This window comes from Lithobates pipiens, unplaced genomic scaffold, assembly GCF_037356315.1.
Source record: "Lithobates pipiens isolate NorthernLeopardFrog02 unplaced genomic scaffold, aLitPip1_a1.2 Scaffold_27, whole genome shotgun sequence".
NCBI classification, from domain to species: domain Eukaryota; kingdom Metazoa; phylum Chordata; class Amphibia; order Anura; family Ranidae; genus Lithobates; species Lithobates pipiens.
In genome coordinates, this window is record NW_027507788.1 from 117,985,403 (window position 1) to 118,003,234 (window position 17,832).

Sequence of the window (17,832 nt, forward strand, 5' to 3'; positions counted from 1 at the left end):
TAGGCAGGCCAGGGTCATACACAGAGGATCAGCAAATAAACAAGGGCAGTCCAGAATCAGAGTCACAAGCCAGGCCAAGGTCATACACGGGGAGATCAGCAAATGGGGTAAGGAACACAGGACAGGGAGAGGATGGACGGATCAGACTGCAGGACAGGGATAATGGTAACAGGTGGGACAGGGTAGGGACCAGGACAGGGAAACAGGATCAGAACCACGGGTCACAGGTTCAGGGCACAGGAATAGGTTCAGAATCAGGATCACCAGCAGCAGGTCAGGGCACAAGGAACAATACCAAGGCGAGGTGTGTGTGCACCTGCCGGGTATTTATAATGGCTGCTGTCAGTCATGTGACGCCTGACTGTAGAAGGTAATACCTGCTCCACACTGCCAGGATCCCTCCGCTGGTGGACACCAGTACTGCGGACCAAAGATTACATAATTCCAGCAGGAGACACCTGCTGGTGGATCGCAGTACTGCATGCCAAATGATTGCTATTACCAGCGGAGGGAACCTTTCCTGACAGCAGCATATCCTCCTAAAAATGGCAGTCCACTTCCTGTGCCTAGGCACTCCAGTGTCTACAGCCTCATTTCTGTACATTTTTAATCTAAGGCGGTGTGTGTCTGACTGAAAATCTCACAAAACGTGTACTTTGATATGTCTCTATTTTGCTGCTCGCTGTTTTCCTTGCTGGAGAGGAAGCGGTACCCGAGGAACACAGTGCAAGGGTCTCCCTGCTTCTGCTTTAATCATTCTGTGTTACTTCACATCTGTTGCTGGTTTTTGAATATTCACTCAGTACTCCTCATCGAATCACCAGACATCAGGGTGGCAGATTAAACATGATGAAGCAAATGCCTCTACCAAAAGGGCCACTTCTGCACTTGCAGAACAAGTAAAGTAGAGAAAAGGAAGACCATTGGAATATTTGGTGTCTTGTGGTTTGTTACTAGAAGTGGATGGAGATTTTTAGGTAGCCTTTAAGTCCTAGGGACCAATTTTGGGGCAGTCTCTGTGAAATCATGGAAAGAATTTGGAACATAAAGGCTCAGTTGTCCCTATTGTACACCAGCTTAATAGCCCAGTACACAATTATTCTATAATGTTGACAGCTATTTATTTTGTTTTGTATTTATTTTTAGGTACCAATTGGATGATGGAAATACTGAGTCTTATCCACAGTAATGGTGACATTTCCTGGTGCCATAAAGTCCCTAACTACATAAGAATCCCCTGGCTTGATGTCTGCGGTCCTGGAGTAAAGCTAGTGGATGAATACCAATCCCCTCGATTATTCTCTTCTCATTTGCCCATACAGTTTTTTCCAAAGTCTTTCTTTTCTTCAAAAGCTAAGGTAAGCATTTTATATACAAAGTATTTTCTGGGTTTCAAAATAGTTTCAGTCAACACAAGAGATATCATGAATGAACAAATGTAATTTGTATGGGGTGTTTATGGCAACAAATTCAATATTATTTTTTTATTTTCTATGGCAAAATGGAAAAGCAATGGTGTAAATTTTATTGGCTAATATGGGTAATACAAGCACTTTAATGCCTCATTTATACTTGTGGTTGAACTGCCTTTTACCCCCCAAATTATCCCCCTTAAGCTGAAAAGGCAGTGGATGGGGGTGTTTCCATGGCAAAAATGCTTGTCATATGAGACTTATTCAACTGAATGTTGTGTGAATGATGATGACCTCCATCTCTGTTTTACAACTGTTACTTTGAAATTTAAACCAGCATTCCCTAATGGACAGAGAATTTGAGAACCGATATAAGAACACACTATCCAATAGCTTTCAGAGAAATAGTGATGGCTATTTACTTGAATCACATCTATTAGTAAATGGAAAAAATCAAATAGTTTGGACCAGTTTGGCCCAAATTAACTTTTTAAAGTGAAAGAAAACCTGGAGTTAAGCTTTAAATTAAAAGTGGTTCAATGGTGCCATTTTTATATCATTTTACAGTTAAAGTGGTTCTAAAGCATAAACATGTTTTACCTTGCATTAGGGTACCAAAAGTTTAGACATCAGTTTTGTCTCAGACCCCCTTTAACTTACCTGAGACCTCATTCGATCCAGCACTGTGCACGTCTGCAGCTTTTCTCTACCCTCACTTCCATGTGTCACTGTCTTTGCTGGAGCATCGGGAACCATTTTCTCCTGTTGCTGTCAATCAAGGCCAGTGACTGGGACTGGGCTGAGTCCTATTGTCTGTGTCAATAGATGCAGCACCAGAGCTCAAGAGTGAGTATGCATGAGTTCCTTCCCATGGGGGCACTGGACAGAGAGGAGGGGCCAGGAGCAGGGTTCTATGAGCTATGTACAGAATGCAGGGATCTGGGGTGAGCTATGGACAGAGTGCAGGGATCTGGGATGAGCTATGTACAGAGTGCAGGGATCTGGGATGAGCTGTGTACAGAGTGCAGGGATCTGGGATGAGCTATGTACAGAGTGCAGGGATCTGGGGTGAGCTATGTACAGAGTGAAGGGATCTGGGATGAGCTATGTACAGAGTGCAGGGATCTGGGATGAGTTATGTACAGAGTGCAGGGTTCTGGGATGCGCTGCGTACAGAGTGCAGGGTTCTGGGATGCGCTGCGTACAGAGTGCAGGGTTCTGGGATGCGCTGCGTACAGAGTGCAGGGTTCTGGGATGAGCTATATACAGGGTGCAGGGTTCTGGGATGAGCTATATACAAACTATATATGTATGCTGCATATAAAGTTGGCATGGCTTAAAGTATATGTAAAGCTTAACAACAAACGTCTCTTATTTGCTCCCTTTGGGTCTATGCAATATACGATTGGAAGCATGTTGTCATATCTGTTCTATAAGTGCAAAAAAATACCTGCTGGCCATATCAAAAATTCAGAACTGTTCTGTGTCATCTCCCTCCCAGTTCTTGTCTTGGACCACTGAATAGTTAGTCCATAGTTGTGGAGAATAAGAGAATAAGATAAGAGAAGAGTTTGAGTAGTTTAGCAAAAGACATGGGGGGGGGGGGGGGGGGGGCTGAAACCACACCATCAACAAAGTGTGTGTTGTCAGCACAAAATAAGACTTAGCTGAGTGCATTTCTGGCAGATCAATGGATATTTTTCTGAACTTGCAGGACTGTGTAAAGATGTACTGCATCAGTTTTTCTGTACTTTTCAGTGATATATACCTGGTTAAACCAGTGTCATGTATAATCATACAGAAATCTTGTATTAACAGAGTACATTTTCTTTAATATTATGATAACATATTTCTAAAGAACCACAAACATTAACTGCAATATATACACACACCAATATCTATTAAACATGTGACCCAAACCTATGAATAAATTACTCTAATTAGAGTTAGTTGATAGGTGAAGTGGGTTGATTAAGATATAGCTAAAATTTGTGGGTAAATGTGAGTGCACCACTAAGTATTCTAAAAGATAAAAAACAAAGAGGCACAAACGTGTTAAAGTGGATGTGCATAAAAATATATATGAATATTATGGTAAAATATATATTTTTGGAAGATGCTCTCTGCAAAGACCTAAAAAAAATGTAATGAAACATCCATTGAATATAATAAAAAAATTAAAAATACTTAATGCTGGATATTGAACCAAAGTGTATATGTGTTGGAATAAAAATACTAGATGTAAAACATATCCATATGGACATTTATATAGTGTAGAATGGGAAAATGAGGATATGTATTATAGAGAGTACCATGAAAATAATATTAAAAAAGGTGAAAAATGTGAAATGGAATGATGTAATGGTAAACGAACATCCGTGTCCATATAAACATGCATATCTCCAGGTAAGGAACAGTAAGCATGTGAGCATGGACATACATGTGCGTGAATATATAACATAAAAATATGAGAGCATGAAAATGCCAATGACCACACATCAGAGACTTGTATTAAACAAAGGATGCAAATTCATTCAATAAGTTGTCTTGTGTCTGTAGCCTATATATAAATATGGAGACTTAATTAGTAAAACTATTACTGAAAATGAGTATGGTTCATATATATAAGTGGCTTCTAGATGTAGATTATTCAGAAAATGGCTACTAAATATAAAATTCTTATACTATTTCATACATAATTGAATGTACATAAACAGGCATATAATTACTAAAATATTAAATATTATAAACAAATATCACAAATATATGCACTAGCTTTAAATGTGTCTGTGTCTATTTATTTATCTAAGTGTCCGTATTTTTTAAAATGAAAAGTTTGTGTATGTGTACTTGAAATGGACAACTATAGAAAGACACAGAGAGAAATTAGGTAGAATTGAATGTTATATTCACTAAGAAATACATGTTGATATACTAATGCCGCATACACACGACCAAAATTTTAGACGAACTAGGTCCGACGGTCTTCCAGATGGACTTTTGGCGGAGGTCCGACGGACTTTCTGAACGAACGCACTTGGCCACACACGACCGGACTAAGTCCGCTCAAAAGTCCATTAGTTTCAAATGTGATGACGTAAACAGGACTAAACAAGGACGTTCAATAGCCAGTAGCCAATAGCTGCCCTTGCGTCGTATTTGGTCTGTCAGACTAGCACACAGACAAACGGTTTTCCCGATTTTTAGTCCGTCGGACAGATTTGAAATATGTTCTATTTCTAGGTCTGTCTGATTGGTCGGACTAGCCCACACAGGATCGGATTGTCCGACGGACTGATCCTGTCGGACCTAGTCTGCTGGAAAGTCCGGTCGTGTATACGCGGCATTATAAATATAGCATATTAACATCTACTCCAGACAAAATTGTATGTAAAATCGCATAAAAAAATCGCATATAGACAAAAAAAAACCCATAATTAATACCAGTAACCTGCATGAAAAATACACGCATATTACATGGGAACAACCTACAACAACCAAAAGTTGTAAAAAGCCTATGTATGAACAATATTGTAAACAGCAAACTGATGGGAAATAGGTGCAAAAAGGAGGAAGGAAAGCAGCATCTCCATTTTCCGTGTTCTGTCCAAAAGAAGAGACAGGAAGACGTAAAGCAGGATTGGAGGCATGAGGATAAACACTATGAACACTATATAAACATATGTGTCATTTACTTAAACATGTCCTCATGTGTCCAAACAAAACTGTGCATTAGGGATGATCTTCGTGTTCGAGTCGAACATACGTTCAACTTGAACATCGGCTGTTCGTCCGTTCGGCAAATAGCGAACGTTATGGGCCGTTCGCGCCAAATTCCTGTGGCGCTCATGGCCCACAATGCACTGCACCATCGCAGTGCATTGCTGGCTCATGATTGGCCAAGCATGCACTGTGACACCGTATGCTTGGCCAATCACAGTGCTGGCAGCGAGGAAAGCCATGATTGGCTACAGGCAGGATGCCTGTGGTCAATCATAGTTCAGGCTGTGTAGTACACGCCCCACACTATATAAGGCCTCCAGCGCGGCGGCCTTGTGTAGTGTGTTGGCGTCTGTAGGAGTTAGTGGGTGTTCTGTGTACCTTCAACACAGTATACACTGTTCATTATCGGCCGATTTTGCGTTCTTGCTCTTCTGTAGTGGTTGTTGTCTGCGTGCCCTGACTGCAGTATACACCGTTATATCCACCTATATAGCTAGCTATTTTGCTCTTTTTAAATAGAGCTTGCAGTCAGTTGTAGGAGATTGTGCGCGCTGTCTGCGTGCCCTGACTGCAGAATACACCGTTATATCCACCTATATAGCTAGCTATTTTGCTCTTTTTAAATAGAGCTTGCAGTCAGTTGTAGGAGATTGTGCGTGCTGTCTGCGTGCCCTGACTGCAGAATACACCGTTATATCCACCTATATAGCTAGCTATTTTGCTCTTTTTAAATAGAGCTTGCAGTCAGTTGTAGGAGATTGTGCGTGCTGTCTGCGTGCCCTGACCGCAGAATACACCGTTATATCCACCTATATAGCTAGCTATTTTGCTCTTTTTAAATAGAGCTTGCAGTCAATTGTAGGAGATTGTGTGTGCCCTGACCACAGTATACAGTGCTGGTCGTGGAAGCGGTGCATCGTCATCATCAGCACGTGGCCATGGGACACGCTTGTCCTTCTTTCTGGCAGCTGGAAATGTTAAGCCGCACCATGCCAACGACTTGGTAGAGTGGATGACCAAGCCCTCTTCATCCTCCTCATCCTCTCTCACCCAGGCTCAGGGTACTAGCAAAGCAGCTGCCAACGCATCGTTTTCCCTTCTCTCAATGTCATCATCAGTGACTCCTTCCCTAGACCCACCACGTCCTCCTGAGGAGTCTCCTGAACTCTTTGAGCACAGTGTTGGGTACATGCTCCAGGAGGATGCCCAGTGTTTTGTAGGCTCTGATAATGATACTCAGAGGAAGGCAGTAGCGTGAGCGCAGAGAGAGGGGATGCTCAAGAAGGACAGCAATCTGGCAGTCATGTTCCACAAGCTGCAGCATACTGCCAGGTTTGCTCCAGCGATGAAGAGGGAGGGGATGATGAGGGCACTGATTCCACGTGGGTGCCTGGTAGGAGAGAGGAGGAGGCACATGTCCAACGAGGCAGGCCAGCTTAGGGGCAGCACACCGACTGAATCACGCCGCAGAGCTCCGCCTGTGCAGGGCGCTGCCTCTGCACGTTATTCTAAAAGTTCTTTGGTGTGGGCCTTTTTTGAGACGAGTGCATCAGATCGCACCACTGCTATTTGCAACATATGTCTCAAGCGTATCTCGCGTGGCCAAAACATCAGCCGCTTGGGCACCACATGCTTGACCAGACATATGTTGATCTGCCATGCAGCTCGTTGGCAAGCGTACCTCAAAGACCCACACCAAAGAACAAAGCGGACCTCTCCTTGCTCCTCATCTGCTGGGATCTCCAACCCCACTAGACCTTCAGTCCTCTCTGAAACCTGCTTTGAGAGGAATAAAGGTGTAGAATTAGGTGTGTCACAGCCAAGTGCTTCCGGGCACTCTGCTAGCAGTACATCCACGTCCGATTATAGCAGGCAAATGTCCCTGCCCCAGCTGCTGGACCGCCGAAAGAAGTTCACTCCCAGCCATCCGCATGCCCAGCGGTTGAATGCTAGCTTGGCTAAATTGCTAGCCCTTCAACTGCTGCCTTTTCAGTTGGTAGACTCTGCCCCCTTCCGTGAGTATGTACAATGTGCGGTTCCTCAGTGGCAGGTCCCCAAACGCCACTTTTTTTCATGGAAGGTGATTTCGGCTCTCTACCGGCATGTAGAAGGCAATGTCCTTGCCTCGCTGCACAGGTAAGGTGCATATTACCGCTGACTCATAGTCCAGCAGGCATGGACAGGGACATTACTTGTCTTTCACGGCCCATTGGGTCACTCTTCTGGCAGCTGGGAAGGATGCAGGACAAGGTGCAGTAGTGTTGAAGGTTGTTCCGCCACCACGCCTCCAAAATGCTACTATTGGTTGTGACACACCTCTCTCCTCCACCCCCTCCTCTTCTTCTTCCTCTATGGCCTCTTCCAGTGCTCTGTCCTCAGAACCAGCGGTGCTCCGTAGGAGTTCCAGGGGCTACGCAAATACGCAGGCAAAACAATGCCATGCCGTGCTTGCGCTGGTTTGTTTGGGGAACAGGAGCCCCACTGGGGCATATGTTTTGTCAGCTCTGCAGGGGCAGGCCGAGAGGTGGTTGACACCACGCCAGCTTAAGCCAGGAATGGTGGTTTGCGACAATGGCTCCAACCTCCTCTCCGCCCTCCGACAGGGACAACTAACCCATGTGCCCTGTGTGGCTCACGTCCTTAACCTTGTGGTGCAGCGGTTCTTGGGCAGGTACCCGGGCTTACAGGATGTCCTGGAGCAGGCCAGGAAAGTCTGTGTGCATTTCCGCCAATCATTTAATGGCTGTGCTCGGCTGGCTGAGCTCCAAAAGGAGTTGAACCTGCCCAAGAACCGCCTTATATGTGACATGCCCACCAGGTGGAACTCAACGTTGGCCATGCTGCAGCGGCTGCACACGCAGCAGAGGGCCATCAATGAGTACCTGTGCGACTACGGCACCAGGACAGGGTCAGGGGAGCTCAGTTTTTTCTCACCACGCCAGTGGGGCATGATCAGGGATGCATGCACTGTCCTGTCACCATTTGAGGAGGCCACAAGGATGGTGAGCAGTGACAGTGCATGCATCAGTGACACTGTACCTCTTGTCCACCTCTTGGAGCATACGCTGCATGGAATAATGGACAGGGCACTTGAGGCAGAACAGAGGCAGGAAAAGGAGGACTTCCTTGCCTCTCAAGGCCCCCTTTATCCAGACAGTGTTCCTGCTGTGCCACCCATCACCCAGGAAGAGGAGGAGGAGGAGGAGGAGGATGATTGTGTCAGCATGGAGGTGGAGGCTGGCACTCAGCATCAGCAGCAGCAGCAGTCTTGTAGGGCTGATTTACAGTCCCAAGAAACCCGTGGACTTGTACGTGGCTGGGAGGAGGTAGCTGCGGATCATGTTGTCCTTAGTGACCCAGAGGACACCGGGCCAAATGCTTCAGCTAACCTACGCTGCATGGCCTCCCTGATCCTGCAAAGCCTGCGGAAGGATCCTCATATTCTTCGGATCAAGGAGAGGGACCATTACTGGCTGGCCACTCTCCTTGATCCACGATACAAGGGTAAGGTTGCCGACCTTATCTTGTCATCGCAGAGGGAGCAGAGGATGAGACATCTCTGGGAGGCCTTGCAGAAAGGTCTGTGCAACGCGTTCTCAGAGACTGGGAGGTTACAAACTCCTGGTCCTGGACAACGTGTTGCTGAGGCATCGGTCAGATGGAGCGGTGGAGAAGGTGGCCGTCTAACCGATGCATTCGGATAGTTCTTTAGTCCGCAGCCCCAAGGTATGATCGGTTCCAGCAACCATTGCCAACGTCTGATTTTCATGGTGCAGGAATACCTAGGGGCAAGGTCAGACCTGGACACCTTTCCCACCGACAATCCTCTGGCTTACTGGGTCTTGAGGATGGATCATTGGCCAGAGCTTGCACAGTATGCAATTGAGATACTGGCCTGTCCTGCATCCAGCGTTCTTTCGGAAAGGACCTTCAGTGCTGCTGGTGGCTTTGTTACCGATCACAGGGTGTGCCTGTCCACTGACTCAGTTGATCGACTGACCTTCATCAAGATGAATCAGTCTTGGATCACCCATAGCTACCAAGCACCTGAAGCTGATGTAACCGAAAAAAATTTTTTTTTAAATATCACATCCCTTCAAGACTGCCTATCCTGATGCTAAATGACTGTCCTGTTATGTTGATTGTCTATCCTCTTCCCCCTCCGCTGATATGTTGGAAGAACATTTTTGGTTCTGGGTGATGCCACAGCCCAATTTTTAAGCCCCTGTTTAACAGGGGCGTTTAATTACAATTTTTGATGCAATGCTTTGCAGCAGGGCTCATTCCTGCACCACAACTGGAGTATAAGGGAGGGGTTGCAGTGTCGTGGCACCAGCACCAGTGCCTAAGGCCCAATTTTTCAGCCCCTGTTTAACAGGGGCGTTTAATTACAATTTTTTATGCAATGCTTTGCAGCAGGGCTCATTCCTGCACCACAACTAGAGTATATGGGAGAGGTTGCAGTGTCGTGGCACCAGCACCAGTGCCTAAGGCTCAATTTTTCAGCCCCTGTTTAACAGGGGCATGTAATTACAATTCTTGATATAATAGTTCACAGGAGGGCCCGTTCCTGTGCCCACCCAGAGTATCTGTGAGGACTTATAGTGTTGTGGCGCCAGCACCACAACCACCAAAGGTCAATTTTTCTACCACTGTTCAACAATGGCATGTAATTACAATTCTTGATTTAATCGTTCACACCTGGGCGCTCCAGCGCCCACCAAGAGTCACTTTGAGGGCTTACAATGTTGTGGCAACACCAACACCTTGTTCCGTCATTTCTGCAGAGCATATAGGGCAGGCCCCTAATTTCTAACATCCAACTTACAAACGTCTCCTAATTGCAAACGGAAGGAGACAACAGCAAGTGAGATGGAAAAAAGACGGATGGCAAAACAAATTATACAGGGGTGATAACCCTTCCCTATGTTTTCCAAAAAGCTTAAAAAAAGGAAAATTTATTGTCAAATACTTACCGTAATTTTCCTTTCCTGATGGACTCCATGGCAGCCTACGTGTGGGTTGACCCCGCCTCCACTCCAATGCTATAGGACCCCATTCAAATAAAAGAGCACTCACCACTCCACACGGTGTTCCGTAACTAGCCTCCTCATAAGACTTATGGGTGGGAACTCCGTCTGCCATGGAGTCCATCAGGAAAGGAAAATTACGGTAAGTATTTGACAATAAATTTTCCTTTTTCCCTGACAGACTCCATGGCAGCCTACGTGTGGGAAATAACTAGCCGACCACACGGCTGGGTATGCTTTAAACAGAAAACATTTAATTTGCTTTATCAACCGATAAAATCTTTAAACCAAAATTTACAGAGGATAGAGAAGCAGGCTCAACACAGTAATGTGACAAGAACGTATTAATAGAAGACCAAGAGGCCGCCTTGCAGATTGTGTCAGGAGCCACCTGCCGAGCCGCTGACCATGAGGCTGCCATTACCCTGGTAGAGGTGAGCCGTCACCACCTCTGGAGGAGCCAAGCCCTTTGCCCTATATGCCCCTTGTATAGTTCTTACAATCCAGCTGGCCAGCATCCTAGTTGAAGCTTTCTTGCCCTTGTTGCTACCTGAAGGTAGGATAAAGAGAGCGTCTGAAGGAGGAAGTGATAAGAAGATATTCTTTCAAGGCTTCTCCAACATCCAAAGGGTGAACGTCATTAGAATCTGAAGTCCTAAAAGTAGGCAAGACAATTTGCTGGTGAAACACCGAAGTAACCTTTGGATTAGATCCCAACATGGGAATAAGGACTACTCGGTCCGGAAAGAACATCAAAAAAGGCTCTTTGAAGCCCAAGGATCCAATTTCCGAAACCCTTTTGGAGAAATCCTTAATAGAGAGCGGGGATGGCCCCATCATACTAATACCGGAGATTGAGTCCAGGACCAGAGGAAGATCCCACTTGGGGAATCTAGGCTTTCTTTGGGGTTTGAGTCTTGAAGTTCCCCGGAAGAACTGACGAATCAGTGGATGCACTGCCCAAGATGTACCTGAGAAAGCTGATAGAGCCGACACCTGCACCCTGAGGGAGCTTACCGATAAAGGAAGATCGAGGCCGGACTGCAAGAAGCTAAGAATGTCCTGTACTCCTGGATGTTCAAAAGGTCTATTCAAAGAAGAGCAGAACAAATTTGTCCCAGATTCTGCCATACACTTTGTTTGTACTTGATCCCCTTGCACTCATAAGAGTGAAAATCACACTTGATGCACAACCAATGGATTCCAGCCTCTTCCTCTCAAGAACCAGACCATCAGTCTCAGAACTGCTGGGCAAGGGTGCAGAACTGTACCCTGAGAAAGAAGGTCCGGCCTGAGAGGGAGAGGAATGGGATCTCGAACACCGAGTTTGACCAGGAGGGGAAACCAAGGCCTGTTGGGCCAATAGGGAGCTATCATCACAACTTCTACTGCTTCCACCCGGAGCCTCTGATGGAATCTGAGGATCATGGGAAGTGGAGGGAAAGCATATGCGCTCCTGAACCTCCACTGGTCCGTCAGAGCGTCCGTCCCGCAGGCCTGACTGCAACGACTTTGCGTGTAAAATTTCTTTATTTTGAAATTGCAAGGAGAGGCGAAAAGATCCACTTCTGGACTGACCCCTAATGACAGGATCCACTTGAAGGTTTGAACATGAAGAGACCATTCGTAGTTGTCCAGTTGAGACCGGGATAGAAAATCTGCCTGAGAGTTCTGAACTCCTGGCACAAAGACCGCTGAGATGTTCATCAGGTTTTTCTGTGCCCATGATAGGATGGGTTCGACCTCCCGTAGAAGAGTAGAGTTCCGAGTACCCCCCTGCCTTTTCACGTAGGACACTGCCGTGGTGTTGTCCATCCGTAATAACACTGACATTCGACCCTGGTAAGGGGAGATGAGCGTCCCACTTGCCTTGTGCAAGATTTGATCCGTAGAGAGCCCCCCAACCTGTCCCACTGGCATTGGTCGTGACTGTGACCCAGGAGATGGGGATGATGGAATGACAGTTCAGCAGATTCTTGCGCTGTAGCCACCAAAAGAGGCTCTCTCTCATGGTTGAGGTTATACGAATACTCTGATTTTTGTCCCCTGACTTCCACTGCTTGAGAAAAACTGCTTGGAAGGGGCGAAGCCTCCACAAAGCCCATTTCACCATCGGGGCTGTCGAGACCATCGTACCAATGATCTTGAGACACTGAGAAGCTTTTAGGTGCTGAGTGTATAGAGCCCGAGAGACTCTTTCTCGTATTGTCAGTATTTTTTCGTCCGGGAGAGAGATAGTACTCTGCAGACTGTCGAATTGGGCTCCTAGATATATTAGCCATTGGACCGGCTATAGATGACTTTTTGCCAGATTTAGAAGCCACCCGAAGCTGGACAGAGAAGAGATTACTTGTTCCCGGTGCTTCAGCAGTTGTTCTCTGCTTTGGGACAGAACCAGCAGGTCGTCCAGGTAATGGTAAAGTCGAATACCTTTTAACCTGATAAAGGCCACTACAGCCAGGAGGACCTTTGAAAAAACTTGGGGAGAGGTCGTCAACCCGAAGGGGAGGCAAATAAATTGGAGATGGTTTTGAAAATCCTTTTCTACCGGGACATGGAAATAGGCGTCCTTTAAGTCAATCAAAATCAACCAGTCTCCCGTCTGTTTGGTTTGTTGAATGGTCGAAAGAGTTTCCATCTTGAATTTCCCATACTCTATGTATTTGTTTAGATAGGTGAGATCTATCACCTAGCCAGGAACCGCTTTTCTTTCGAACCAGGAAAAGAGGAGAATAGACTCCTTGAAACCACTCTTCCTTTGCCACCTGAATTACCGCTCCTTGAGCCTTCAGCAGATCCACATAGGACAGTACTTGACTTTGTTCCTCCGAGCGAGGGAGGAGGGTGGGCACGAATCTGGGAGGAGGGGAGCTGGAGAAGGTCCATCTGTGGCCCACCGTGACCGTTCTGACTACCCAGTAATCGGAGATCGAGGCCACCCAAACGTGCCGAAAGAGGGATAGCCGAGCCCCCACTCGACCTGTCTGGGCGGGCGCAACCTCAGAAAGACTTAGCCTGCTCGCGGCCACTGGATGACTGGTTCTTGCTGGGCTTACGAAAGGAAGTCTGACCTCTGTACCAATTCCTTCTGAAGTCCCAACCCGGTTTGTAGGAACGTGCGTCCCTTGTCTGCTCTGGGCTGCGTTTTTTATACTGTGGTCTCTTCCGACCTAAAAGTCTTCTGTCCTGGGGAAGGAAGCCAGACTTGCCACCTGTAGCACGTGTAATGGCGTCATCTAACTTGTTACCAAATAACGTAGAGCCCTCGAAGGGGATCTTACACCACACCTGCTTAGAAACCGGGTCCGCTAGCCAGGGACGTAACCACAAGGCCCGCTTAGCCGTAACTGACGACAGCATCACGCGTGCCAACAGACGGATTAGATCAATGGATGCCTCCCCCAGAAAGACTGCCGCCAGCTTAAGTTCTGCTGCTGCTGAATTCTTAGCCAGATCCTCGGAAACGCCCTTAAGGAAGGATTCCACATTTTCAGACCAAGCTTCCATGGCCTTAGACATAGCTGCTAGTGCCAGGGCAGGTTTGCAGGCCATCCCAGCCAGACCATAAATCTTCTTAAGGTCTTGGTCAATTTTCCTCTCCAGGCCGTCCTTAAAGGACACTGAATCCTCCAATGGGAGGGTAACGTGTTTGGCCAAACACATCAAAGCCGCATCCACAAGGGGGGCATTTTCCAGATGCTTTACATCTTCTAATTTGAAGGGATACAACCTGGAACTTTTATTAGTCATAGAGGACTTCCTGTCCACTTTACTCCACACTTCCTCAAAAATATCTTTGAGTTCAGTAAGAAAAGGAAAGTTTGGACATTCCTTCCCCAGCTGTTTGAAGAATTTCTTCTGCTTGGCTGGAGGAGTAGATGAGTCTTCCCACTTAAGGGCTTCCTTAACTGCCTTAATCAGAGGGGAGACCATAGCAAAGTCGAAACCCCCGATATCTTCCTCACCTAGGAACTCGTCTTCCGAAGTCGCATTAGATGCTGCATAGAGCTGGCAAGTGCCCGGATCATCACGGGCCTCATCAGCCTGAGGGCCAGACAAGGAAGTAGATTGACTCAGCGTGTGAGAGGTGTCCATGTCTCTCAGAGACTGCTGCACCACACGTTTCACCAGGGATTCCATACGCTGGCTTTCTGATTCTCTTTCTCCAACCGCCTGGGCATAGCGTTGATTACACAGCGATTTGCCCTCCGGGACTCGAGTCCCACATCCCCAGCAGGCTCTGCGATCAGAGCGACTATCATGGTGGTGAGAGCGGTGTCTGGAGGAGGAATGTGAACTTCTCCTCTGATGAGATCTAAGCAGTGATTCTCTTCTGGATCTAGACGAATGGCGATGTGGCCTGGCAAGGTCTTTATCCTGAGGATCCAACCTGAAAGGGCTAACACAAGACAGGAAAGGGGGAAAAATGGCATCAAAAAGAAAATGCAAACAAATGCGACTGTTAATTCCACCCCTTTCCTTATCAGCACATACCTAGTGCGTAAGGGCTGGCCACTTAAAGGCGGTGCTTTGTCCATAATTTTAGGACGAAGAGCGTCACGATACAAGATAGTCTGCAAAGAAAAGATGAGGTCCCAAGGGAAAGCACATAAATATATCTCACTTAATATTTAGAAAGAATTCATTAAATATATATTATTTTTTCTTTTCTTTTTTTTTTTTTTTTTAAACAAGATTACCAAATTAAAACTCGCTTTTTTTTTCTTTTTTTTTTTTTAATACATGTATTCCAACATGCACACACTGCATCTAATTATCCATAGTAACGATGCTCACCTTTGCAGACTGGGGCTGGGGAAAACAGGCTTGCTGCTTCCGATGCACTGACATACCTAGTGAGACTGAGGCAGCAGTCTGGTTTTTAAAATCCCCGCCCATGACGTCACCGTCGCCTGTGTGGCCGCTTTAGCTCGGTCGAAACGCACACCAAGCCTCAATATCAAAAGAGGCTACTGCGCAGGCACGTCCAGGACAACGGAAGACAATGCGGCGACCTGGAACGCAAAGCACTCCAGCCGCCATACAGGGGGAATAAACAAATGCCAGGGAATAGCCACAAACATATACAAATATATGACTGCCATGGAGAAAGAAAAAACTCTTCAGACCTTGCCAGCTGTAGTGATTCCTCCTGAACGTTCGTCCAGGGCATACCGAGGCAACCACCCTCAAACAGGGGATCGTCCAGCCTCAAAGCTACTCGCCCGCCCATGGCTGGGTACTGAGCTTGCACTGCATAGGTATGCAAAGAGAGAAATCTGAAATCCAACTGAACAGCAAGTGTAGGTCCAAATGGAGGAGGACAAAAAAGTAACACCGTGTGGAGTGGTGAGTGCTCTTTTATTTGAATGGGGTCCTATAGCATGGGAGTGGAGGCGGGGTCAACCCACACGTAGGCTGCCATGGAGTCTGTCAGGGAAATAGATTTTTTGACTGGAGCTACACTTTAAAAATGTACCAGTTGAAAATTACAAACAGATTCTACTTAACACAACAAACCTACACAGTCCCTGTCTTGTTTGCACCGCCTGTATACTGCTGTTCTGAGTATATAGGGCCTGGGTACAGGGTTCCCCTTAATATCCGTACAAGACCCAAAGGGGCTGGTAATAGGCAGGGGGGGCTACCCATGCCATTTTTTTCAATGATTTTCATCCATATTGCTGGAACCAGATATAACATTAAAACTGCAAGCAGTTTTAAATGACGTTATTTCCGCTAAATGTCATTTCATGCAGGGACTGTTCTAAACACGGGGAAACACGTGACACTTCACAGGCATACTATTGACACCTCCCAAGCACGATATTTAAAGGAATATTTCACTTTTTTTCACTTTAATCGCCATTAAAATCAGTGCTCCCGCCAAAACGGCGATTTTTAAAAACATTTTAGGCATTGACCCATGTCCCCTGGGGCAGGAGCCAGGTCCCCAAACCCTTTTTAGGACAGTATCTTGCATATTAGCCATTAAAATTAGCACTTTTTATTTCAAACGTTCGAGTCCCATAGACTTCAATGGGGTTCTAAAGTTCGTACAAATTTTCGGTCCGTTCGAAAGTTCTGGTGCGAACCGAACCAGAGGGTGTTCGGCTCATCCCTACTGTGCATCCTGAAGTTGTCTACAGAACAGGTACACATATTGAAGGGCATATCAATATCAATGTTAAGCCAGCACACATCCATATGTAGAAAGGAGAAGAGAACTCAATCTTAAACCCAAGGAAAAATGTAAAAAAAGAAAAGTACCGATATGTCAATGGTGATCTCACCGATAGATGGAATAAACAAAACTACTATATGGACGTGTGGTGACAGGACAAAAATGGATCTAAGCCCTGGAGGGAGATAGACAATTGTGAGGCAGAAAGCGTACCAAGGATATAGGAGTGGAAAATACATTTTTCTAAATAACTTCATCAATCATAATAGTGGGAAACATCCCACTCAAAATTTAACCCTATACGAATTCTGGTAAGTTGTAAAAAGCCTGTTATATATGAACAATATTGCAAACAGCAAACTGATGGGAAAAATGTGCAAAAAGGAGGAAGGAGAACAGCATCTCCATTTTCTATGTCCTGTTGTCAGAGAATCACCAGACTTCAACGTCGGCACTTCCCCGTGCGCCTGCGGGGAAGAGCTGCACAGCGGCGCACGCATATGCGTGATACGATACAATGTCGTACGCGCATGTGCACACCTGTGCACACGGCTATGGGCCTTACCTGATTGGCCTGACAGGCCTATAAAAGGCATCAATGTGCTCTGTGTCTTTGCTGGTTTGTCTCCTCAGCTCACCTGTGTTCTTCCGTTTCCTGTTCCTGTTGACCACTTCCTGTTGTGACCCAGATTTCTTGAAGACTACTCTGATTCTCTCCTGATCTGACCCCTGGCTTGTTTAACGGACTTCCTGCTCTTAGCCTTGCTGGCTCATGGACTGTTACCTGTGTTTGACTCTCGGCCTGCCTCTGGAATATCCTCTGTCTCACGGACTGATACCTGTGTTTGACCCTCGGCCTTCACTTCAGGTGTTAGAACCCCTGGCAGGCATTTACTTCTACTAGTTCCAAGACCATCTGCCTGGGCATCTCTTCCTTCAGAAGACCTTCTGCGTACTAGTCACCTGCTGGCAACCCGTGCCTCTCCGTGCCCTGTACCCACTGTTCCATCCTCAGGGGTACTGTGCACCCAGCTGCAAGGGAAGCCGCTCTCAGCACTTCGGCTTTGGTGAGTACCTGACACCTGTCCAAAAGAAAAGACAGGAAAACTTAAAGCAGGATTGGAGGCATGAGGATAAATATTATAAACACTATATAAACACATGTATGATATACTTAAACATGCCCTCACGTGTCCAAACAAAACTGTGCATCCTAAAGCTGTCTATGAAACAGGTACACATATTAACCCCTTCTCGCCGAGCGTACACAGATATGCAGCCTCGGCTTTTGCGGGTTATACCGGGATGATGCCCACAGCTGCAGGCATCATCCCGGTACCGTTTTTTAGAGCAGGCAATCAGCTATCCAGGGATAACAACCAATGTGGCTAAAAGCCGCTCGATTGTTATCACCCTGCCGCCTTCTGCCACTCTGACCGGGCCTCCCATCACACCGGGAGACCCGATCCTCGATACGCCACTT

At 46.4% G+C, this 17,832-nt stretch overlaps 1 protein-coding gene across 1 annotated transcript in view; it reads left to right on the plus strand.

Annotated features, from left to right (window-relative positions):
• LOC143934093 (sulfotransferase 2A1-like) overlaps window positions 1-17,832 on the plus strand; it is a 448,037-nt gene that overhangs the window by 12,313 nt on the left and 417,892 nt on the right. The window contains exon 2 of the mRNA XM_077457405.1: window positions 1,147-1,358. Within this exon, the coding sequence (XP_077313531.1) occupies window positions 1,147-1,358 (212 nt within the window). The remainder of the gene's footprint in view (window positions 1-1,146; window positions 1,359-17,832) is intronic.